The sequence below is a fragment of the Notamacropus eugenii genome, chromosome 1, assembly GCF_028372415.1.
Source record: "Notamacropus eugenii isolate mMacEug1 chromosome 1, mMacEug1.pri_v2, whole genome shotgun sequence".
Taxonomy (NCBI): Eukaryota; Metazoa; Chordata; class Mammalia; order Diprotodontia; family Macropodidae; genus Notamacropus; species Notamacropus eugenii.
The window spans coordinates 78,844,776-78,867,828 of record NC_092872.1 but is presented as its reverse complement, the minus strand read 5'-3'; the positions used below and the strand labels follow the sequence as shown (position 1 = coordinate 78,867,828).

The 23,053-nt window shown below is 44.0% G+C and overlaps 1 protein-coding gene and 1 long non-coding RNA gene across 8 annotated transcripts in view; one reads left to right on the top strand and one right to left on the bottom strand.

Moving 5' to 3' along the window:
• Positions 1–23,053, bottom strand: part of UNC13B (unc-13 homolog B) — a 344,899-nt gene that overhangs the window by 6,074 nt on the left and 315,772 nt on the right. For all 6 annotated transcript variants that reach the window (XM_072606704.1, XM_072606660.1, XM_072606674.1 and 3 more), the window contains 18 exons: positions 21,471–21,634; positions 20,511–20,661; positions 18,945–19,013; positions 17,310–17,399; positions 16,750–16,881; positions 13,887–14,014; positions 13,127–13,212; positions 7,542–7,668; positions 7,257–7,353; positions 6,791–6,934; positions 6,301–6,378; positions 5,720–5,797; positions 5,326–5,414; positions 4,930–5,082; positions 4,639–4,762; positions 4,357–4,413; positions 3,911–3,991; positions 1,882–2,029 (listed from right to left, as the gene is read on the bottom strand). In XM_072606704.1, the coding sequence (XP_072462805.1) occupies positions 1,882–2,029; positions 3,911–3,991; positions 4,357–4,413; positions 4,639–4,762; positions 4,930–5,082; positions 5,326–5,414; positions 5,720–5,797; positions 6,301–6,378; positions 6,791–6,934; positions 7,257–7,353; positions 7,542–7,668; positions 13,127–13,212; positions 13,887–14,014; positions 16,750–16,881; positions 17,310–17,399; positions 18,945–19,013; positions 20,511–20,661; positions 21,471–21,634 (1,996 nt within the window). The remainder of the gene's footprint in view (positions 1–1,881; positions 2,030–3,910; positions 3,992–4,356; positions 4,414–4,638; positions 4,763–4,929; positions 5,083–5,325; positions 5,415–5,719; positions 5,798–6,300; positions 6,379–6,790; positions 6,935–7,256; positions 7,354–7,541; positions 7,669–13,126; positions 13,213–13,886; positions 14,015–16,749; positions 16,882–17,309; positions 17,400–18,944; positions 19,014–20,510; positions 20,662–21,470; positions 21,635–23,053) is intronic.
• On the top strand, positions 10,868–16,458 carry LOC140502745 (uncharacterized). Of its 2 annotated transcripts, XR_011966557.1 has the most exons (4): positions 10,868–10,975; positions 11,659–11,770; positions 12,977–13,511; positions 14,133–16,458. It is a non-coding gene; the product is annotated as an uncharacterized lncRNA (long non-coding RNA). The 2 variants fall into 2 exon arrangements; XR_011966556.1 differs by having other exon boundaries at positions 12,977–16,458.

Sequence of the window (23,053 nt, the reverse complement as noted above, 5' to 3'; positions counted from 1 at the left end):
GTAATCAGGTACACCCAATCAGAGTAACTATTTACAAAGGAAAAAATAGTCCTGGAATTTACGAGATTAGATAGCAGAGGTCCCCCATCAAAGACAGAATTCTGGTCATGCAGTAGAGATCAGCTGCCTGGTCAGATGGCAAGCAGCAGAGAGGACAGAATAAAGGGGCAGTGAATTTAAAGTGTAACTAGTTTCTTCAAATATAAAATATGGGGGAGAGGATTGATCAAGCCGATCTCTAAGGACTCATATAAATCTTCAGGGTTCCTGACTTTCTAGACCCTTGAGGGTTGGAGAAATGGACAGAAACCACCATTTCTCAGTGGTCTTTGAGGAGGGCAGAGGTGAGACTTATCTCTAACTCACTCAATTTGGGGAAGAGGAGCTGGCTCAGGGATCCATCTGGGAGTAAAGACTTGAGTCCCACAGCTTAAAGGTGGATAGGGTAATAGAACTAAGATTATGGGACACGTCTTCTCCCTGCCAAGGTCTATAAAGGGAATAGTTGGAACACAGGAAAACACAGGGCGAAGAGGAGGACGTATTGTTGCCTTCGCTTAGCCAAGAAGCAGAGGATTATAGAATAATAGGTGATCTCAAGAGGGCCTGAGAGAGGGGAGTATGTGCTCTCTGTGCCTCCTCAGACATTCTTCTCCAGGTTTCTCATACCATCCCCTTGCAACCCCTGACTGTTTCCCTTCTAGCTGTATCCAAATAGCTTTGGCTAGTCCCCAGAGTTTCTGTAGCCATCATTCTACACCAATCCCCGCCCCGCCCCCGCCCCAGGTCATTTCCCTGCTCAAATACCTACAATGGCTCCCTATTCCCCAGCCCATCAAACCTCAACTCCTTGGCCAGACCTTCAAAGCTCTATCCAAAATTCAAAGTTTTACATGCATACGCATAAGTATCAACACCAACATACGGTTATATCTCTTCATTCCTCAACACAACCACTCTGATTCTATACAGGTCTATTGGTTTATTGCCCCTCCCCTCAATGCATTCAATTATATTTTGGGGCATCTTTAGTCTTTAAATATCTTTTCCCTTTATTTTCCTCCCTTATTTATGTCTCCCCTACCCTCTAAAACCAGTTTAAAATCTCCTCTTTCCTTTCCCCCACTTTCCATGCTTTTCTAGATTTAGGCAAGCCCCATCTCTTCACCTTTTCTTTACTCAAGCCTTCAGTCCTCAGAGCTCTGAGTACATTTATTTTGACCATTTTACAGTTTTCCTCCATTCCCTACTCTCCCCAGCCAGGCTATAAATAAAGAGCTTCTCTCCCTTCAGTGTCCCTCTGAGGCTCCCAGGGAAGAAGGAAACTGGGCACAGAAGCCAACATGCATCCAATAGTTTTGTAGTAAAAGATTCTGCTGCCAATCTTGGAAAGTCTATATCTTGGCTGAGGAATGAATAGGAAATGGAAAAAGACTTCTATGAAATGAATGAAAAATGTAGTGAGAGGCCCTAAATGTTGAGGCCTAGAGCAGATAAAAGATAAGTAGGGCTGAATTCGGGAAATTATGGAGAGAAGGGATTAAATTTTGAGACTATGTCTCTAATCTGGCTGCAAGGAAGGGGATAATGAGCCCTTAAGGATTTAGGGATTCTGAAAACACTGTGCCCTTGAAGGCACAGGGGACACTGAACCTTGAGGGGGGCAAAGGGCAAGTGTCAATGGCCTTGGGCTTGGAGGTCAAGAACAAAGCTTCAAAGGTACGAAACTGTGAGCTGCAGGGAGGGTAGAGGGTAGGTACCACAGATATGTGGGAGGAGTGGGTGGAGATACTAAGTCCTTGGGGAAATGGGTGTGTGGATGGAGGCTGAGGTTGTGGTACATAAAACAGATGAGAGGGACACTTCCCTCAGAGGCCTCACCCTGGGCAGTCTGTGACCGCACAAAGGTCTTGATAAGTGTGTCTGTGGTCTGTGTGTAGAGGGACAGGGCATAGCGTAGGGATTGCAGATCTGGGCTCTTCTCAAGAAATGTTTTCTTCAGTCCGTTGCCACCGGCATGAAAATATTGCTGGAAGGGAATGAATTATCATTATAGCTTCAGAAACACTAGATATAGGATTTATGGAAAGGGGCTAGGAGTGAGGTTAGAAGAAGGGAGAGGAGAAACAGAAGACAGAAGGTAGCACTTACTCCAGTAAGCGCCACATCCAGAATAATACCCATAATCATAGACTCTTAAGGGGTGAAAGAGACTTTAGAGGTGTTCTATCCAATAGGAATCCTCTCTGTAGCATCTAATTCCAACCAATAAGCATTTATTAAGCACTTACTATGAACAAAACACTGTGATATGTATATATATATATATATACATATATATATATATATATATACACACACACACCCATACATGTCTATGTGTATATGTGTGTGTGTGTATGTATACACACACATATAATGGAAGAGGTAGAAAACATTAACAACCAGGAAAGATTCCATCCCATAACTCCTAAGCTCAACCTTGAGGGGAGACAGGAAGCAGAAATGAATAAGGAGCCAATCTTGGAGTACAACCAAAAAAAAAGCATGGATGTGGGAGGCTTGAGGGAAACGCAAAAAGGCCAGTTTGATTAGTGTGTGAAGTAATGTGAAATAAGCCTGAAAAGGTAAGATGAAGGTAGATATGAAAGTCTTTGAATTCAAAGACAAGAAAAATGTTTTATGCTAGTGGCAATAGGGAGCTCCTGAAGGTTCTTGACCAGGGTAGTAGCATGACTTTAAAACTATACACATATACACACACATAGACTGATGCAATCATGAGGCAGCTGGTGGCACCGTGGATAGAGCACTGAGTCTAAAGTCAGGGAGACCTAGGTTCAAATTTGACCTCAGAAATGTACTAGATGTGTGACCCTGGGCAAGTCACTCTATTTGCCTCAGTTTTCTCATCTAGCAATTAATTCCCAGGACTGTTGTGAGGATCAAATGTGATAATATTTGTAAAAGGTTTAGTAAAATGTCACACATAGTAGGTACTATATGAACATTAGCTATTATTATTAATATCTCATAGATAAGATTGACTTCAGTTCTTAGGTAACTGGGGTCACTGAACTAATAAGAAAAATTGGTGTTCTTTCCCTCATTTTTTAAGTTAAGGAATGCTGGACTTGGGGAGAGAAGGAACATTGCCTAGTAAAACTAAAGAATGTCTTTAAAAGTTCTCCAGTTAGAGGCAACAACAGAGAGGCAAACCCAACCAATATCACAGCGGGCACTTGGTTTGTACATGACAAAAATTCTAACTAAAAGTTTAAGTTAGACCTGAGGCAATATGATGCTTTTAATGGTAATAGAAATCCCTTTGGTCCCAAATTCTTCTGATGTAGAGAGTCAGATCTAGTGGGCAAGGCAGGGACAAGGCATTCCTCATATGCCCCTTCCCCTTCCAAGACTTGTGACAAGCTTGATGGAACAAGGGTGTACGTACGAGAAAAGAGAGGGCATTCCTGATGTGTGTCAACTCACCATTCAATTTCAAACATTCTCCCTTGGCATCACCCAGAAAGTCTGGGCCCCCAGAAAGTCAGGAAAAAGCAACACCAATTACCTACCATCTCTCCCCTTGAGAAAAGGTCACTTCCTGAATGGAGTAAGTACTAAAGGTTTCCAGGTGGGCTACTCTTCAAGTTACCATTAAGAGAGTGGAGAGGCTTTATTTCTCCAAAAATCAGTCACCACTATGGTAAGATTTTACTATGTTTTGGTGAAATTTAACTTAACTTCTTATTGATGTTACTGTGAAATCAAGTTGCAGAGCTGGGAAAAAGGGATGTAGGAAGCTCCTGACTCAGTGGAGGCAAAACCGTGTTGGGCTGTGAAGAGAAGGAGGGAGTGGGTGAGGGGGATCAAGTGGAGAGAAATCAGGAAGAGTCTTTCATCCCACCTTGATGGTATCCAATGCAAGGTCAAGGACAGCACACTGCTTTGGGGTAAGATTCCGTGGCTCCTCCCGTACCATGTGGTCCTAGAATCCCAGATACAGGAAGACAGGAGATCAGAAGTTAAAAGGAATGGCCACTCACCACCCTCTGCCAACATACTACTCCACAATAACATCCTTTTTCATCCTCTTCAGTTTAAACAGCTGAAAGCTCCCTCCTCCACCATCCCTGAACTCCAACCCATTTGGATTGCTGCAAAAATGATTATCACTGTTATCTTCCTGGGAAGGGCCAGTTACCTAGGAAATGAACTACTCCCCCTGAATACCACAATTAGGTGCTTCTCTAAGTGCCACACTTAGTATCCATGATACTGCTCCCCCAACCACCCCCCAACCTACTCAAAATACCCATCCTCACCTCCAAGCCCTGACTTAGAGCATCATACCTTGAGTTTGGAGAGATGGCTTAGCTCTTTGGCAGCTGTAAAGATCAACTGGGGACCCTGAGCAGAAAGGAGAGGACAACAAAAATTAATTTTTAAAAACGTACACACTCTAACCATAGAAAACAGAATACCCTGGTCCTCTGAATGGGTACAGAGAGAATACAGTCTGGTCAGTGAGTGCTTCACTATCTGGTTGGTAAACTACAATGGATGAATGGGGAATCATTCATATTCTGGGTGTCTCTTTCAATCATCCAGTCTATAAGCAGGGGTAGGCCTCACCGTCTGGTCTGTGAGTGGCGGCAGAACAATAGTTTTCTCCATTGTGTTCATCACCACTCGCCACAGCTCCTTCAGCACACGTTTCAGCACTGTCTTCTCACATACTGTGGCAAAGAGAGTGAGGCTGGGGAAAGCCAGAGCATCAGGTTAAGAATAGCAAGGACAGGGGCCAAGAGAGGCTTAACTCACCTCAGAGATCCTCCCCCTATATTTCTCCAAAAGTCTCCCTTGGTTTACTTGCCCTCACAGCCAATGCCCACTCCAGAGAACTGCCTCAAATACTATACCCACTTGCTGTCAAGGAAGTCCATGAGGGGTCGAAGCACACTATCTGCGTCCTGAGCCACTGAGCCTCTGGCATTGGGGGTCACGTTCCCTGGGCCACGCACTTGACTCAGGATATCAGCCATTTGTCGAACGCACTCATCAATCCTTGTCTGAAAACTAAACACCCACTATATAAAGCTCAGGTCTCTGCTCTTTTCTGCCCTTTGGAGATTTGAAGGGGAAGTTCCCACCCAGTTCCTGTTCTTTCAACTGCCCCAGGAACTTTGCCCCAGCAGTTTCCTTACTCCCATAGTGGGGGGTACAAAGTTCTTAATGACTCCAACCATTATGAGACAGGGCTGGAAGATGCTTAGGACAGAGGCAGAGAGCACCCCAAGATAGGTAGCCTAGAACGCTCACCTGTTCCCAAATACTGTGCTGAGTTCATCTAGAACTGTGTTCAGTTTTACTTGAAGCTCCTTCAGGTTGTCTCCTGCCTCAGGATCTAGCTACAAACACAGGAGAATGGCCCAGCTATAGTCACATTTATTTCTTTTCCCTCTTCAACCAGGAGGGTCCTCCATTCCCCCAACTCAACCTTCGCAGTGTCTTCTTGTCTTCTCTACTACCTCAGTCTCTCCTCTCTGCCACCTCTACCACCCCCCACCCAACTACCCCCCAGCCCTTTAACCTTAGCTCTGGGTCAGGCATTCCCACCAAGTCAGGAGAGAACCCTCGCCCCTCCCCACAGCAGCATCTTATTTTGGCCTTTTGGGAAGGAATGGAAGCAGGCAGTCTACCCTTCAGGCCCTACCTCTTTGGCCCCCATGGCCTCGAACATCTTCTCCAGTTGTACTCTCAACTGCTGCACATTGTTCATTAGGATGCAAGGCTAAGAAAACAGGGTAAAGCTGTTGAGACCCTCCCCACTTCCAAGCATTGAAGGACAAACGGGTCACTAGATCTGTAGTCTCCTCAAAGCACATAGTGGCTAAACAAGGAGGTGGTAATGAAGATTGGTCTGTGTACTTCCTATTTTAGTGTCAACCTTTCCAGGAGAGACAGAAGACCTCTTACTGCTCAACATACTGGAAAAGTAGGAGGGAAACAAAGAATATTCTTACACTTACTGCTTGTAAACATCAGACAGAAATTCAGACCAGGGTGGAATTACAATGAAAACAAATGAATGAAGCTTGACAGTGGATAAGCTAGGACTACAGGGCTGGGACTTGAAATATAAGGGAGTCAGGGGCATAAGGGTCAGCAGTGTGAACAGCAGAGGATTCCTCCAAGCAGGTCAGCCATCAATCCAGCAACATGACTTCCCCAGGACTCTGCTCTTTTCTTTGGGAGCCAAAAAACCCCTTCCCTTTGGAGGAGGTTGCCTCTTACCAGTTTCTCCTTGTCACAATAAGAGGGGAAGCTCTTGGCTAGGATGTCCGCATATTGCATCAGCACCTTTCCAATGGTCTATAGAGAGGAAAGCATAGAGGGAGGGCAGAGACAGGAGTTGTCAGCTTTGCTCTAGCCCAAGCTGGGACCTGAAGGAGAGCCACAGGGTACACCCCACACAAATATTACCTACCACTGCTTATACCCAAAGGGCATAACAGCCAAAGAGCCCCAAACACAAAGATTAATTGAAAGAGATGGAAAAAAAAATCTGTGCAGACCCTACTTGGTAACCCTGTAGCAGTGTCCAATGTCCATTTACCCAAGCTTCTAAGGGCCTGTTAATCCCAGCATTAAGCATGAGCAAAAGGGCACAGACTTGGGATCATTTCTTATAATTGTACCCTCGTAGACCTGTAAAGCAGGAAGCAGAAGGGGCAATGTGAGACTAAAGCCTTTGAGGAGGGGAGGGGTCAGAGACGATGATTACCTTGGCAAATCTCCTCATGTAATGAGCAAGGATGCCAGGGTCTGGGCATTCCAATTTCCGGATGATTTCAAAACTCTGGTTGAGCTGTGTGAAGACATCCACTACGGAGCAGGAGAACAGCGCATGCTCTGACGTCTGTTGGAACTAAAAAAGCGCCAGACACAGGGTCATTCCCCATAGTCCTCGGGGCTAGGGCATGGAAGAGGAAAGGCCCCTTGGTCCCTCAGCCTCCCAGTCACCCAAGAAAAATGACAAGTCATTTTTCCTAGCTAGCAACCCCAGAACAGGATTTCACAGACCTCCCATTCCTCCATGATACATGTTGGATGACAAAACCCCTATGCCCAAAGGCAAAGGACTGAACAGCCCCCACATCCAAGGGGCTTTTGCCAGGTAGTTAGGCACTGGGCAGAACTCTCCAGCCCATCACCTCAAAAGAGAGAAGCTCCCTTCAATCCTGACCTACCCCATCTTTCTTGTCTCTCTCCAGAGCACCATGCAGGAACTCCAGGGACACATCTTCATTCTCATCCAGCCACTGCAGCACAAATTGCTCAAACCACCTGTAGCAGGGGCAGGGAGACCAATGAGAGAAGCTTACCCTATACTCCTGGTTCCTTTTCTGCCCCACCCCTATCCAGGCCCAGGCACCCTCTCACCCTTCTCTCCCTGCTGGTTGAGTGCCTAAATCCTCCTTCTCTTCAGCCCCAACCACCTTCCCTGACCCCTCAATTCCTGCAGGTTGACTCACGCTGGGTATTCAGGCACCTTCCCCTGGAGGACAGGCAGGTCACGAACATATTCATTGTGAAGCCACTTAACCTTGAAGTGCAGATTCATGTAGTCAGCACTTTTACAGAGTCGGTTCTTCTCATGCTCTGAGGGAGACAAGGTTGAAGCCAATTGGTAGGGACCATGGCTATAATGTTGTCAGCTCTGAAGGTAACAGGCCCAGCTGAAGCACTCAAGAGAATGTTCCCAGAGACAAGGGATCCCTGTGATCCTTTTCTGACAATCTGCACACACACACACACACACACACACACACACACACACACACACACACACACACACACATATATACACACACGTGCGCATGCGCACACACAAGAGATAGAAGATGAACAGAATTTAAAGATAAGTATGAGGATAAGAATGTCTAAAATGTCTGAATGCAAGTACACACCACAGAAAGCTATTTAATAGAAAATTTAAGTAGAAAATGGGAATTAAGTAGCTGGAGGTGTGCAAGCTATCTGGAGAAGGAAAGCATCTCACTGCATCATTAGAGACCTTCTGTGTATGTCGAAACAAAGATTCACCACCTCCATACACTCTTGTCTAACCAGAGAATTGGGGGCAGTGGCTCTGCTCACAACACCTTCATTAGTAAGTCACTGGGTGTACATGTTTCCTTTGTGTGGCTGCATGTTAATAATAACTAATAAGTCATGTTTACATGGTGCTCTAAGGCTTGCAAATGCTTTATTGTCTGTGGAGACAGCCATTACAATTAATCTTCTCTCTCTTTCAGCAATAAATTGAACCTATTTAAAAAAGAAACATGACCTGGACAAGGATTGCCATTTTATGTAAATTGGTAAAAAAAAAAAAATCTTAAAAGTGGGAGAGAAGCATTAGCGAATAATACACACTCAAAGTCTGTGTGCTAGACTAGTATTCAGTTGTCAGCTGAGTTGATCCCTCAAATCAATATTGTCCAGCCATACTTCTATCTCATTGTCTGCAAAATTATGGCTCACGTAGTATTCTATGAATGTGCATCCTGATCAAACTGGGCAAAGAGGGATGATTTTTCAATCCAGGCATCCTTTCCTGTGTATTTTCATGAAAGTTGCCTTTTGTTCTTTTTTTTTTTTTTAGATCCCTGTTTATGTTCAAGGGTCTCTCAGTCTTGCTTTGAGACACTAGTGTATCTTAAAATGTTGGCACATCTGATTCTGTGCCATTTCCTTTTAACATAGTCCTCAAAATAATCCATTCTCTGGCCTTCAGTCATGCCATATACACCAACACACACACACACACGCATGCACACACACACGCACAAACACTCACCCTTAGCTTTTAACACCAGCTTAGCCTAGTGAAGTGATAGTGAGCTTGGAGTACACTTTTGTAAGCACAAGAAAGGCCTGAAGAACAGATGTTTCAAGGCCTTAACCTCAGGAGTTTGGGGCTACAGATCACTCACAAAACTCTAGACTTATTGCTTAGAAAGAATTCAGTCCCAATAAGGCAGTGTTGCATCCCTCAATCTCTCCTAAAGCCAAAGCTGGTCCAAGAGAACTGGATGACCTTTGGAAGATCCTGTTCCTTGTGGGAGCTGAGAATGAGGTTCTTTCCCCTCAGATTAAAGGAATACTGGCCATGGGGAGCTGTACTCCCCAGAGAAACAAGTTCTCAGTGAGATGAAATCCCATGAGTGCACTGTGCAAGGCCATTTGTAGCTCCCTCCTCCCCTCTTAGAACACATGCCCCACATGCTCAGAAGGAGAGACCTCAATGGGGCCCCTCTCCACTCTGGCTCTCATCACTGGGCCTAGATAAAAGAGGTGAGGTACTGGGGAAAGGGTAGGGGGCACTGGAAAGAGGACAAGGGGAAATTTTGGTGGTTGTGAGGAAACAAAGGCAATACTAGGTTGAGGTAAGCCCTAACCCTAGCTCTAGCCCAAAGCCTGCCCTCATAGACCAGGCCCAACAGCCTAGGTGGCTCCTGGCCTGAGGGCTTCATTCTAAGACAGTGCCAGGCAGTGCTACTAGCTCCTGAAGCCCAGCAACTGGGGCCTTCTCTATGCAGAGGTAGGAAGGAAAGGGAAGGAGGTAAAATGAAAGGCTGTAAAACTAAAGGCAAAGGAGCAGCAATGGAAAGCTCTTACCACCCAGAAAGAGGACTTTTCGAATACGAAAGACAGTACCAGGAGGTCCTTGTGACAGAGCAGAGACAACAGTGAATGATGCAAACAGAATGGTAGATGACAGAGCAGCCTCTTCAGGGTCTAGTTATACCCAGCCAAGATGTGCCTTACTCCCCAACCCTCTTCTCCCTGGCCCTTATCCAAGAAGCGTAAGGATTAGATGACCTTTGGAAGGACCTGTTCCTTACAGGGGCTGACCCTGAAACAGTGGGGCACTGCTTAGTCTCTTTGAAGGAACCAATTTCTGCCTCCCATCCAGAACCATGGTGGAGGTAGGGAGCAGGACTTCCCCATGGTTCTGAGCTCCTAAAATCCCCACCTTTGCCTTCTCTCAGGTACCTAAGTCTTGAAGGTATGCATTTATTTGCATATTTCCTGCCTTAAAGAATTTCTTGACTTAATCTCTTCCCTATTATACCTAGTGGCTTCTGAGCAGCCTTGTTCAAATATTTTACTTAGGGTACTTTAAAGTACTTTATTTAGGGTAAGAACTAAGCATGATTTCACATCTCTGAAAACGCTCTGAGAGGTCCCAGAGGAATCGTGCTACAGTTTCTAAGGTTTGGGGATCATCCAGGTCAACAGTGGTAAGAGTTTACTTCCTTCTTCCTCCCATATCCTTCGTGTCCTCTTTCTACACAATAATTAGATATGGGGCTTTGAGCAAGCAATTTCACCTCTCTGGGCCTCAGTTTTCTCATATTTTAAATGAAGTACTTTGACTGGATAACCTCTCTACAATTCCTTCCTTTAACATTTTGGGCAAGGCAGTGTCGGTATAGCAGAAAGTACATCAAAACTTGGAGTCAGAAGGCTTGAGCCTGACTCTCAGTTCTGAACATGGACAATTCATTTATTTGGCTGAGCCTGAATTTTGTATGCCATACAAGGTTTTTCAAATGCTACGTAAATATGACTTATTCTTACAATGGTGACTGTGATGGTGTGATCCTCTGTCCCTATTCATTTGCTCCTCCAGATTTACCTCTCACCTCTAGGATGGACTACATTCCATCCCTGACCTCTGGGCTGAGCTTAAAGCCCACGGTCTCAGTTACTTCCTGGATCTTAAACATGTGATCAGTTGAAATGATTCATTTTCATTTCCAACTTCCCTTTTTGACTGTTAGGAGACGCATCATTCTTCCAGCTCCCACACTCAAATGCTTACTGGCGACTTAGATGCCTCCCTTTCTTTTCAGCTTCTACATCCAAGTACTCACCAAGTTCATGGTCTTACAGCTGGGTAAGTAGCACAGTCTATATTCAAACCCCAAGCTTCTAAGGGCTCTTTCTATCCCACTGTGCTGCCTCTGTTCCTGATCCTTTGTCCCTGTTATTCTTCCTGCCCTGGAACGCCTATTCCAATCCCACCAAACCTCTAAGCATTGTCTCCATGAAAGCTTCCCTGCCCACATTGATCTCCTCTTTCTTTGAGCCTCAATAGTATTGATAACCTTGAACATGCTATACAAATCTAAGCTCATAAAATCATAAATTTAGGCCTGGAAGGAATCTAAGGGCCCATCTAACCCAATCCCTCTCCCTCTATGGATGAGGAAACTGAGTCCCAAAGGAGTGAAGAGCTTTGCTAAAGATCATGTAGCCGGTGAAGTAGCATAGCCCAAGTCCAGTGACTCTGAATCCAGGGCTCCCATCACTGCATCAGAGCCTGTGGGTCTCTCTTACCACCACTATTCATGTTGGATCTTAAGTATATGTAGCCTCCTATCATTCTCTGTTTTGCATGTCTATGTCCTGTAGCACTACATACTCCAAAGCCAATACCACATATTCTTCAGAGGAATCTAAGTTCCTTGAGGGTAGAGACTCTTCATGTTTGGCTTTGTATCCCCAGGCACAATGCTTTGCCTAAATTACGTTTTTAATAAACATCTGCTGAGCTGTTTTTTGTTTTCTCTTTCACAGCACTGAGCTTTGGACGTGGTTGTCCAGGAAGACTCATGCCTCTAAAGTAATGAGTAAATTTTCACAGTATGTGACTTGCGTAATCAGCCTCATTACTTTATAGCTGGATCATGTAAGTGTTTGGAGAATCCTAAGAGAGTGCTAGAAATGTCCTGCAAAGGGACAGTCAGTACTATATGTTATATGCACTCTAATTTATGGTCCTACTACTGCAACTGTCATTGCAGCATCCACCTAGATAGTTTTGGGGGCAGCCCTGACTAAAGGTTGAGTCCTTGCCTCCAAACCTTTGCCCACACCATTCCTGTGTCTCTTGCAATATCCTTCCCTTTCCAATCCATTTACCCATAATCTACCTGTCCTTCAAGAATGAGGTCAAGTCCCACCTTCCCTATAAAGTCTCAGTCTTACCTGCCCACAACAGTCTCAAACATTTTTTTTATTCATCTGAACTAAAGCACTTATGCTCATACAATTCCTTTGGAATGTCTTATGATATTTCTTCAATGTTTGCATTGAATTGCAATTAATTTCTTTTCTTGTATTTAACTTTCCATATATTTATATCTTATCTTTCCCACTAGACTGATTGTAGGTTCCTTGAAGATAGGGAACATGTGAGCAATATGACCCTATGGAAAGCAATGGATTTGTAGTTCAAGGACCTGGGTTCAAATGTTAACTTGGCTGTTTATTATATGTGTGACCTTGAACAAATGACTCCATCTTTTTAGACTCAAGTTTCTTATTTGGGAGTGTGAATTAAATGACTTTTGAGGTCCTTTATAGCTCTGTATCTATATTTCTATTCACCATGGCCATGATATGACAGGGAAATGATGCTACTACCCTGCTTCCAACAATATTGCCCTCTCCTAAGACTAACACCCAAACCCACTCTTCCTTCAGCCCTCAGTGTTGTCCAAATCCTGCTTCATCTTTACCCTATACTGAGAACTGAGTAAAAAGATATTTTCCTCTGATCAAACTGTCTCAGCCCACTATCTCAGACTAGGGATACAAAGATACACAGGTGATAGGCAACATCAGGACAGATGGATACAGATGAGAATGGAAAAATGTGTTGGGAGCCTGTCTCCTGGGAATGGGAGAGGGGACATCTTTGAAGGAAGGCTATCCTGGTCTTGGATTCTGCCATACCAAGTGGAGAGTTGAGGATCTAGCCCTGGGAAGCCTGGGTCAGGAAATCCCCATCTGTGTTGTCCTCCCAAACTACACTATGGAGCTCCTAGACTCTAATGTCTCCTTCAGTCCTAAATAGCAAAACCATCAACCTACTTCCCCTCTCTCACCACAGGACCCTCAATAACAATCCTATTGGCATGAGATTTCTGTGTGAAATCAACTGAGGATGGAGTTGTCTTCATTTCACAAGGCCAAGCCAACAACAATGAATAGCAGCTCTGGAGAAGAAGGAGAGAGGACAAAGATGATTTTAACTATTTACCTTCCAATGCATACTTCATGTCCTGGGCAAACAGGTGCCACATCACCTCTGCACTGACCTTGCCCACATTCAGCTCCTGGGGGAACCTGGAGAATGGAAGGGGTTTCAAATTTAGAGTACCATACAAGGCCTGGTTGGCTCTGTCACTGAGAGCCTGGCCCAAGGGAGTTCTGAATCAAAAAAATTCAGGACAGAGAATGTACAAATCCAGTGAGGAAACTGGAGGTAGAGACAGAGGAAGACCAGGAGGAGGGAAAAGAAAGAGCCAAAGGAGGGAGGTAGGGAGGCCCAATTTGAAGAGCAGTCTGGGGACAGAGGAGAGGCCTACACTCATGGGAAAGGATGCTTCTGAGGAAGAAGAAAGGAAGAGCCTCAAGAAGAAGAGGTATGATACCCCAAAGGAAAGAAAGGAAGGGAGGTCCTAAAGGGGAGAGAGGGTCTAGTAAGGTAAGTGCCATATTAGTGAACACAGGGTCAACGGGTCTCCACGGAGCACATCTAGAACATATAACCCAAAAGGCCTCTAACCCCAGGGTAGCTGGCTCAGCCAAAGAGGGAAGGAGCACCCTCCTCTGGTGGCTTCTCTGAACCCACCTCAAGCCCTAGTCAAGGCAGTTAACCAGACAGACACAGGGAATAGATGGACAGACAGATGGACGGGAAGAAGAGGCAGCACTGTAAACACATAGGGACAGGAAAGACAGACAGAGTAGGGTTGAGTGCGGCTGGGGTTTGCGCATAGGGAAGGGTGCTTTCTCACTGGTTCAGGACAGGTGTGTAGGCATTTTTATCTTCCTCGATGATGGACACAATGAGGGTAATGAGCTTGGGCCAGAAATCCAGATTCCGGATGCTGGGGCCTTGCTCCTCCGGAGGCAGTTCCTGTTTCTGGTTCCAGAAATCACAGCAATATTAGAACTACCTCCAACATCCACAGACCCCATAGCCTCTCCTCTAAGAAGGAAACCCATCTCTTTCTCAACTAAAGTCTCTTCTTTTCTCCCAGGGACTCCATCCCCATGATCCAAATCCTTGCCTCCTCCCCAGGGGCACAGAACTCTCCTCTCTCATTGGTCTACAACAGCTGCATCCTCAGATCCTCAGGAGCTCCCGTCTGACTCTGTAGCACTGACCCACATTCCTTCATCTAAACCCAGTCTCCTCTTCTAGTACAAAAGGACTGACATCAGTGAGTACAAAGGAAAATTAGAAACTCAGGGAGTAAGTTGTGATTATTTAGACGGGTCTAGGAGCTCCTAGAATTTACAGTGTGGAAATCTCACCATTCCCATAGATAAAGGAGGGCTCAAAGTCCTTGAAGTACTACTGGGCTTTGTGCTCCAACCCTCTATCTGCTCTATCTGACCCTCTCCTGATCCCTTCTATCAGCCAGCCTCTGATCCATAACTACCGCACAGTCTAGTTTGTCTCATGAAATTGTCTCTATAGCCAGAGAGAAATCTTGCTGCCCAGAAGACACCTGGGGGACCCTTTGGATTCAAGAAGCAAGGTCTGAAGCCCTGAAAGGTTGAGTGTGAATAACCTCAATGACAGGCTTAAAGAAAATAGGGGCAAGTCACCAATCAGACTTGAGTAGTGAGAAAAGTATGGTAGTGAGGCAATGATGACAAAAATAATAAATGCAAATCTATCATGGGGAACTTTAGAATGTTGGACAACACAGTAGGAGCTGGATTCATCTGGCATCTCCAATTTTGGGCGGAAGAAACATGATAGTGTGAAAGACTTGGAAGAATTGGAAAGGACTTCAGAAGTGATCGAGCATAAACCTCTCATTCAACAGATGAGAAAATTGAGGCCCACGGAGTCTGAGTGATTTGCCCAAAGTCACACAAACAATTAAGCATCAGAGGCAAGATTTGAAACCAGATCCTCTAACTCTACCCACAGAGCTTGCGCCCTTTCCACTGTGCCACAAGGGAAAGAAAAGGAATGAAGTAGAGGTTGTCAAGAAATGGAAAAAATGTTCAGGGATGGGAGAAGTGATTGTTTCCTAGATGGAGTGGAAACATTTTTTACCCCAATAAGATAAGTAAAGTGCTAGGGTTGGCCCTGCAGTGCCAGACCTAGCCCTGATATAGGGAGGATCTTTGAGGGAACCCCTACTTAGGTCCAAATGATTCCAGCCCAGTTATAGTCATTCATCTAGCAGAAGAGGAAGTCAAGAAACCTACTATGGACTTAACATGATTTTAGGAGACATTATGAACATTAGGTACGAAAAGGAAAAAAGGCATTACTACCCAAGTTTAAAAGATCAAATGGTTTATAAGTGATACTTTGGGAATTGAGGTTCACTATAGGCCAGAACTCAGAAACTAGGCTGCCTGGCTGACAGGTAAAGAGTCTAGCCAGAGGCTAAGGGCATCTCTCCAAAAGAGAAAGCCCAAATCATGTTAAGTCAGGTATAAATAGAAAATTAATGAAATCAAAGAAATATCTGATAAAGGCTGGAATCAATGAAGAATTCTTCAATAACATCAAAGAGAAGTTCAATTAGACTATTCAACAATCACAGTTCAAAGGACATATTCATCTCAGGAATGAAAAAGAAAGAACCACAGAAAGTAATTGAATTCTCAAGATTTTGAAACCACAAGTCTCTTTTGAAAACATATTAGAAAAAATATCAGTAACTGTTCAAGGTAGTTTCAAGCTAATTGTAAATAAATCATAGATCTTACATAGTACCCATCTGAGTGTCTGCAAGAAACTGAAGGCTGAAACTGCAAAATTATTAGCCCAAATACTTAGCTTGTCATTACAAAGACCACAGAGAATCCAAAGGGCAATCAAACTGTGCATACCCTTTGATCCAGAAATACCAGAACTAGGTTTGTATCCCAAAGAGACTGCAAAAAAGGATCCACATGTACAAAAATATCTATAGCAATTCTTTTTGTGGTGACAAAGAATTGGAAACTAAAGGAATGCTTATCAATTGGGAATGGCTGAACAAGTTGGTATAAGAATGTAGTAGAATACTACTGTGCTATAAGAAATGATGAGCAGAAAAATATGGAAAGACTTACATGAACTGATGCTGAGTGAAGTGAGCAGAACCAGGAGAACATTGTACACAGAAATAGCAACATTGTGTGATGATCAACTATGATAGACTTAGTTCTTCTCAGCAATATAATGATCAAAGACAATTCCAAAGACTTATGATGGAAAATGCTATCCATATGCAGAGAAAGAACTATGGAATATGAATGCAGATTGAAGCATACTATTTTCTTTTTTTTTTCTTCCGTGGTTTTCCCCTTCTGTTCTGATTTTTCTTTCATAACATGACTAATGTGGGAAAATATGTTTATCATGAATGCACATATATAACCTACATCAGATTGCTTGCTGTCTTGGGAAGGAGGGAGGGAAGGGAAGGAGGAAGAAATATTTAGGACTCAAAATCTTACAAAAATGAATCTTAGAAACTATCTTTACATGTAATTAGAAAAAATAAAATACTATTTAAAAAAACAAACCAAAAATCCAAATGGCCACAGAACCAGGGAAAAGACAGATCAATCACCAGTAAGAAAGGCAGGGAGTAGAAGTTGAAGGGGGAAAGAAAGGAGGTAGTGTCTAGAACTTCTCACTTCAGTCTGGTACTGGTGGCTGTATAGCTCATGACAGTTGTTGAAGATGTATTCATAGGTGGAATTCAGACAGGCCTTCACGCAGTCCTTCACTACCTGGCTGGCACGTGGTGGACTCTGCAGCTCTTGTACCTATAACGGACCCAGAGGAACAAGACCCTAGAGTTAGGCTCCAAATCATACCCAACCTTGCTAACCTGGGAGGTGGAGCTTCTTTCTTTCCCTCCTAAGTCAGTCTTAAGAAAAGCTTTCTTTCCACTATTCCCTTGCCTAGCCATCCTTTTCCCTTAGATACCAGATTATGCCCTTGGATGGAGCTACCATGGGGGATTATTTAACACAGGCTCTCATCTCCTTTTAGCCCACAGATTACAGTATTTTCATGAAAAATAAGGTATGGGGAAGGGAAGACTGGAAGAATAAGAAACTTCTCCTGAATTTGGGTCTCTGAAGGTACCAGGCATTCCCACCCCATTCAGGACAGAGACCGAGGGGCTCAAGTCTGACCAAGAGTTTTTCCTTTTTACAAAAAACTTCCCAGCCTAACCGTAGACACTCACTTTCATTCTGAAGAAGGTAATGCTGGTGAGAAGATCCACAGTGGATTTCAGGTCCTGAAGCCTTTCTGGACTCCCAGCAGGAAAATTGTTCTAAAATTATTATTATGGAAACCAAATGTAGATAACAGTGAAAAAATTCAGCAAATAAGAAACATCAACTCAATAATTCCTCTGTCACCTAAGCTGATTGAACTTTCTCTACATCCTGTCTAATATACTTCTCTCCGCCTGCCCCCTTCCTACTTAAGTTAAGGGGTTCCTGAACCCAACACTTTCCTCAGAGAAAAAGGCTGTGATAAATATTTAGAGCAATATTAAGTGTATTTTATGTATACACATATATCCCTTCTGACATTAGAATAGACTTTAACAGGAGATCAGGAAGGTGATCCTAACTGCTGATAATGAGGTTAGAAGGGACTGTTCACTGAAGCCTGATCTCACAAACAAATTAACCTTCATTTTGGGAACTATAAAAGGCCAAGCCATATAGCACAAGATACCCCAAGATACCATACTATCAACTCCCAATTATCCATGCAAATGGAAAGGGAATAGGCATGCACATCATTCAAACCTCATGTCCCTTTGACTTCACAGGGCGTTTTTGCACTTGTATTTAAATGTGGGTGTGTCTGCTTTTCTTAGAATTCACTACATTTTAAGAAAAGTAGTAAAGCCCATATTGTTCAGATCAAGGAGACCTGGGGAAATGGTTTGGGTTCGCCATTCTCCTTCATGCTCTAGCTCTGATTTGTTGTGGGACAAACAACATGTATGCAAAGCTCCAGGCTGAGCCAAGCTTCCCCTTCTTTCTCTAAAGCTCATAAGATACAGATATATCTTATTTTTTCAGTGGATGGGAAGGAGAAAAAAAGCCAAGTGCTTGATAACTGAAAAAAATAACAATTTAAAAAAACCAATGGGCCAAATGGCGTAGGCTTCCCTTGGGCAGGGGATATAGAGAGGAGAAAGGGAAGGAAGGGGTGGAGCCTTTAAATGAAGGAGTTAAAATCTGGCAGCTGAGCCGTAGGGCTGACCTGATCACAGAATTAACCAAAGCATAGAAAGCAACGTCAGAGCCAACACTGGGGCAGCAGAACTATAGCGTGGCTTAGCTGAAGCCTGTTTCACTTTCACACAGTGTTATAACCTGTGGCTATCAGTGGCACTGGCCACACAGGTTGATGACGCTCTGTAGGGAAGGGTGAACAGTCAAGATGCTTATAGCCCTCTAAAGTTTTACACAGGTTATCTTTTTTGGATCTCACAACAGTCTTGTGAGATAGATATTACTGTTATCCCCATTTTGCAGATGAGGAAACTGAGGCTTAGAGAGTACACAGGTGCAGCACCCAGCAGCCTCGTGATCCCTCAAACTGGCAGAGCCACCTCCAGGTATTGTCTGTCACTGTTTCAGGGGAAGGGAACCTGTGGCCTCAAGGCCACATGTGGCCCTCTAGGTCCTCAAGTACAGTCCTTTGACTGAATCCAAACATCACAGAACAAATCCCTTTAATAAAAGGATTTGTTCCATAAAACTTGGACTCAGTCAAAAGTTCATACCCAATAGTCCTATTTCTTGTCCCTTCTACTAGGTGCTGCCAGCTGGCCAGCCTGGGACTCTCTGCTCACCCGATATGTGGAAAGGTCGATTCGCAATGAGTTATGCAGCTGGTCCAGCAATTTCACGAATCTCTCTTTCTGTGAAAAAAGAAGAAACAACGGCAGCTGTGACTACCTAGTCTTGAGCCCTCAGGAGCACAACGGTGTGAGGGAAGAGAAGAAGGAGTCTGATGCCCTTTTCTGGCTCTGACTTAGGGAGCAATGATACAAGTTTAGGACAGGTTCTTCAAGATTCCCTAGATTTTCTTTGAGGCACTTAAGCTAAGCAGCCCCGTGGAGGCTCAAGCTATTCATCACGGGAAAACTGAGGTACAAGGAGTGGACATGGCTTCTTGTACATGATACAGATTTAGGAACAGAGGCCTACTGCTGCAGCCAGGCCAAGGCTCACAGCATCTCTAATCCTTCAGGGACAACTCAATTCAGTTCCTCCATTAATGAGAAAGGAAACTCAAATCGCATGTTGAAGTTCATTTCTAACCAATTGGGCCTCTGAGATCTATTGAGAGAACAGTAGATTTCTCATCCTGGCCTCTGGCGTTCCCTGCACAAAACACTTCATCTTCTAACCCTGGGCATTCTCACTGGCTCTCTTCTATACCTGGTATTCTCTCCTTCCTCCCCTATGCCTTTTAGTTTCCTTGGCTCCCTCCAAGAGCCAGCCAGATACAACCTCCTGTAAGAGTCCTTTCCCCATCCCCGTTCAGGCAAGTGCTTTTCCTCTGCAATGATCACCAGTGTATGCTGTCTACATTTTTTCTATACGTAGTAGCTTGCATGTGGTCTCTCCCACTACACTGAGAGTTCTTGAGAACAGGCACTTTTTTGCCTTTGTTCACATCCTCAGTGCCTAGCAAAGCACCTGGCAAACAGGAAAAGGCACTTAGTAAACGTTTGTTGGCTTGACTTGGCTTGACAGCTCTAGAAGGGTTACTATGATGCTACTACAATGAGTTTCACCGGGGAGCTCATGCAACCAGTAGGCCACTGCTTGGTGAGTCATGAGTTAGTGAGGGAGCCACAGTTCTGGAAACCATTCCTGGGAGGAATCAAAAAATCTCTGAGTGAAGCCATCAACACAAATCAATACCTGACCAAGAATCTACAACATTCTCAACAAGTGGTCATCTATCTTTTCTTTAAAGACTTTGGATGAGGATGTTATTGTTTTGGGGGATGATATTTTTTAAAAATGAGCTGATATCTTTAAAGGCTTCTCTTTCAATCCTGCCCCATCATATTTCTTAGTTTAAATCTTTCTTATTGTGTTTTCTCAAATAATTTTTGCTGAGATTTTACCAGCTTTCTTTTATGAAAAAAGTAACACCAATGTAGAAGCATTCCTTTTCCTTTTCTTTTTTTGTAGTTGCAAATGTTGACATCTCAGATGAGCCCTATCTATGTGGTTTTTACAGCTAGAAGCAAACATCACCACTCAATGGGTGACAGTGACCTGACTTCCAGACATAGCCCCTTAGGAGAAAAAATATAACTTTTATGGAACTGTCTTTGCAAGAACAAACTTAATAAATGATGGAAAATATTGGGCCTGTTCATATGTATACATACACTCACCCCAAAGTTAGACGCTGCAAAGCGGTCACAGGCAGAGACATTGGTGGAGGCTGTGGTATGGGCATAGTAGGCATTGATGTTGGCAAGCAGGGTGCTCATCACTGCTGGCACACCAGGACACATGTACTTGGAGGACAGACATGCAAAGTGCCTAAGAAAATACAGACTTTGTAGTTATACCAGTACTATATACCAGGATACTTTAACAAGGTTCCCCCACAATCATCTCAGAGTCATCCTTCCCATTTAGGCCGATGACTTTGCATAGTGCTGCCAAGTCCTGCTTGCTCTGAGTTGGTTCCGATGGGCAATAGTGAATCAGCTACCTGACAAGCCTTACTCCTATCTCTAATCACAAGAACAAATCCTTGTTATGGGAACTTCAGGTAACCTAATCAGTAGATGCTTTCTTCTTCTCTATAGATCAATTCCTTAACTATATATTTAGGGCAAGAAGGTAGGGTGGTCTTACACACTCATGTAGACTTGCATATACACACACGCACACACATACCTCCCTTCCTAGATTACTAGAATTGTCACATACACATATATCCTTCCCTTTCCTCTTCTGGGTCTTGGGGGCAGCAGCATATACATATAAACTTCTTTTACCCTCTTTGAATGATGGGGGCAGTGACATATACCACCTCTTTTCCTCAGGATCCAGGGCAATAAAATGTATCCCTCATCTCTCCTCTCCCAGGAGGGCAGTGGCATACCTGTACCATATTCAGGCCCTGGAAATAGTCACAGATATATACCCCTCTTCCCTTTCCACCCTAAGGAAAATGGTAAATATGACCATGAAAAGAAGACTGAGCCAGAGGTTGGCAGTGCTGGGTGGTCTCAGCTGTGAGTTGCTCCCATTTACTAAGGGGCGATCTATTTTGTGAGTATCACTTCATTAGCATTCAAGTGATCAGGACCCCTTCCCCTAGAGTTCCTACTGAATCTCACGTCATAGCCTGGTATATTGATTCAATGCCATAGCGCATGGCAAATTCATCCACAATTTCTTGGGCTGTCTCATCAAAATAAACCTTCCATGCATCATCCCCTTTGGCCTCCGGGATCCGGACTCCTCCACTGCCCTGGATGTCTGTGAGATGATGGAACAGGTTCTGCAAGAGACAAAGGGAAGCGAAGAATTCCATCTCCTTGACCTCTCTGCTACTTGGTGTTGACCAGCCTTTCTTCCTGAACAACTTCAACACCAAAGCACTTGGTTCTCCTCTTACCTGTAGGACTGGTTCTTCTTAGTTTCCTTTGCTGGACCATTATCCTCCTCCTACCTACAAAATATGGGTACTCTCTAGGCTCTTGTTTTTGATGAACAGGGTCTTCTCTCTCTCTAATCTCTCTCTTGGTGATTTTCATTAGCTCCTATGGGTTCAATTATGATCTCTATGCCTATGGCTTAATCATCATATCCAGCCCTCTTCTCTCTCCTGAATTCCAGTCCTGAATTACCAACTGCCTGTTAAACATCATCAACTAAATGCTTTATAGACATCTCAAACTTAATGTATCCCATATGTAATTCCTCTTCCCCTTCAAAACTTACCCATACTCCAAACCTCCCTAATTCTGTCAAAAGTACCACCATCCTTCCGGCTGCCCAGGTTTGCTACAGAGTCATCCTTGACTCTTTCCTTCTCTCTCCATTTCTTATAATTTGCAAAGTTTTACAAATACTCTCTCTCCACACAATATCTCACATCCATCCCCTCTCTCCACTTACAGAACTTATAGTTCATATCCTTACTATTTCTTCACCTATACCATTACAATAGTATCTTAAATAATATTGCTGCTTCCAATCTCTCCTTTCTCCCATTCATTTAGCTGCTAAATTGATGGTTCTAAAACACAGATCTGAGTACTCACTGTGCTCTCTCAGTGGTTTTGTCAGCTGCCATGGATTCAACTAACATTTCCATGCAAATGATTCCCTTGTGTAATTTCCACACCACAGTGTGGTGCACTGCATTAACATTACTGTAAAGTTTGCTGCCCTCTTTCATTAACCCCAGGCAACCACACAAACTCCAAACCACTTCAGAGACTCAACACTTGCAGGAGGGATGGAGGGAGTAGGGGTGGGGGTGGGGGAATCATGCAACAAAGAGCCTCACTAATTCTAACACTATCCAAGCAATAGCTATGTCCTTGTTAGTGGAGCCAGTAACTTGCAAATCTGGCTCCAGGCCTAGCTTAAGGCCTTAGAGAGATGGGAACATGGCTTTGTTGAAGCCAAGAGCTCTAGTGGCCACTGATGTGGGTGAAAATGGAAGTAAGGAAAGTTTCATTATTGTTCTAGGGGACAGGAGCTACAGGGACCAGAAATGCAAACAGATGGGCATAGTTGGGCTGCTCCCTCTTATGACCTGGTACAGCTAGGTGAAGTTGATCTGACAAACATGAATTTGGGACACTTTCCTACCAAAAAAAAAAAAAAAGAGTCCAAAAGGAAAACTTTATTTCCAGTTGGGAGTATGAAGGATGTAGATGGCCAGGGATGTGAGGGACTAGAAAACTTC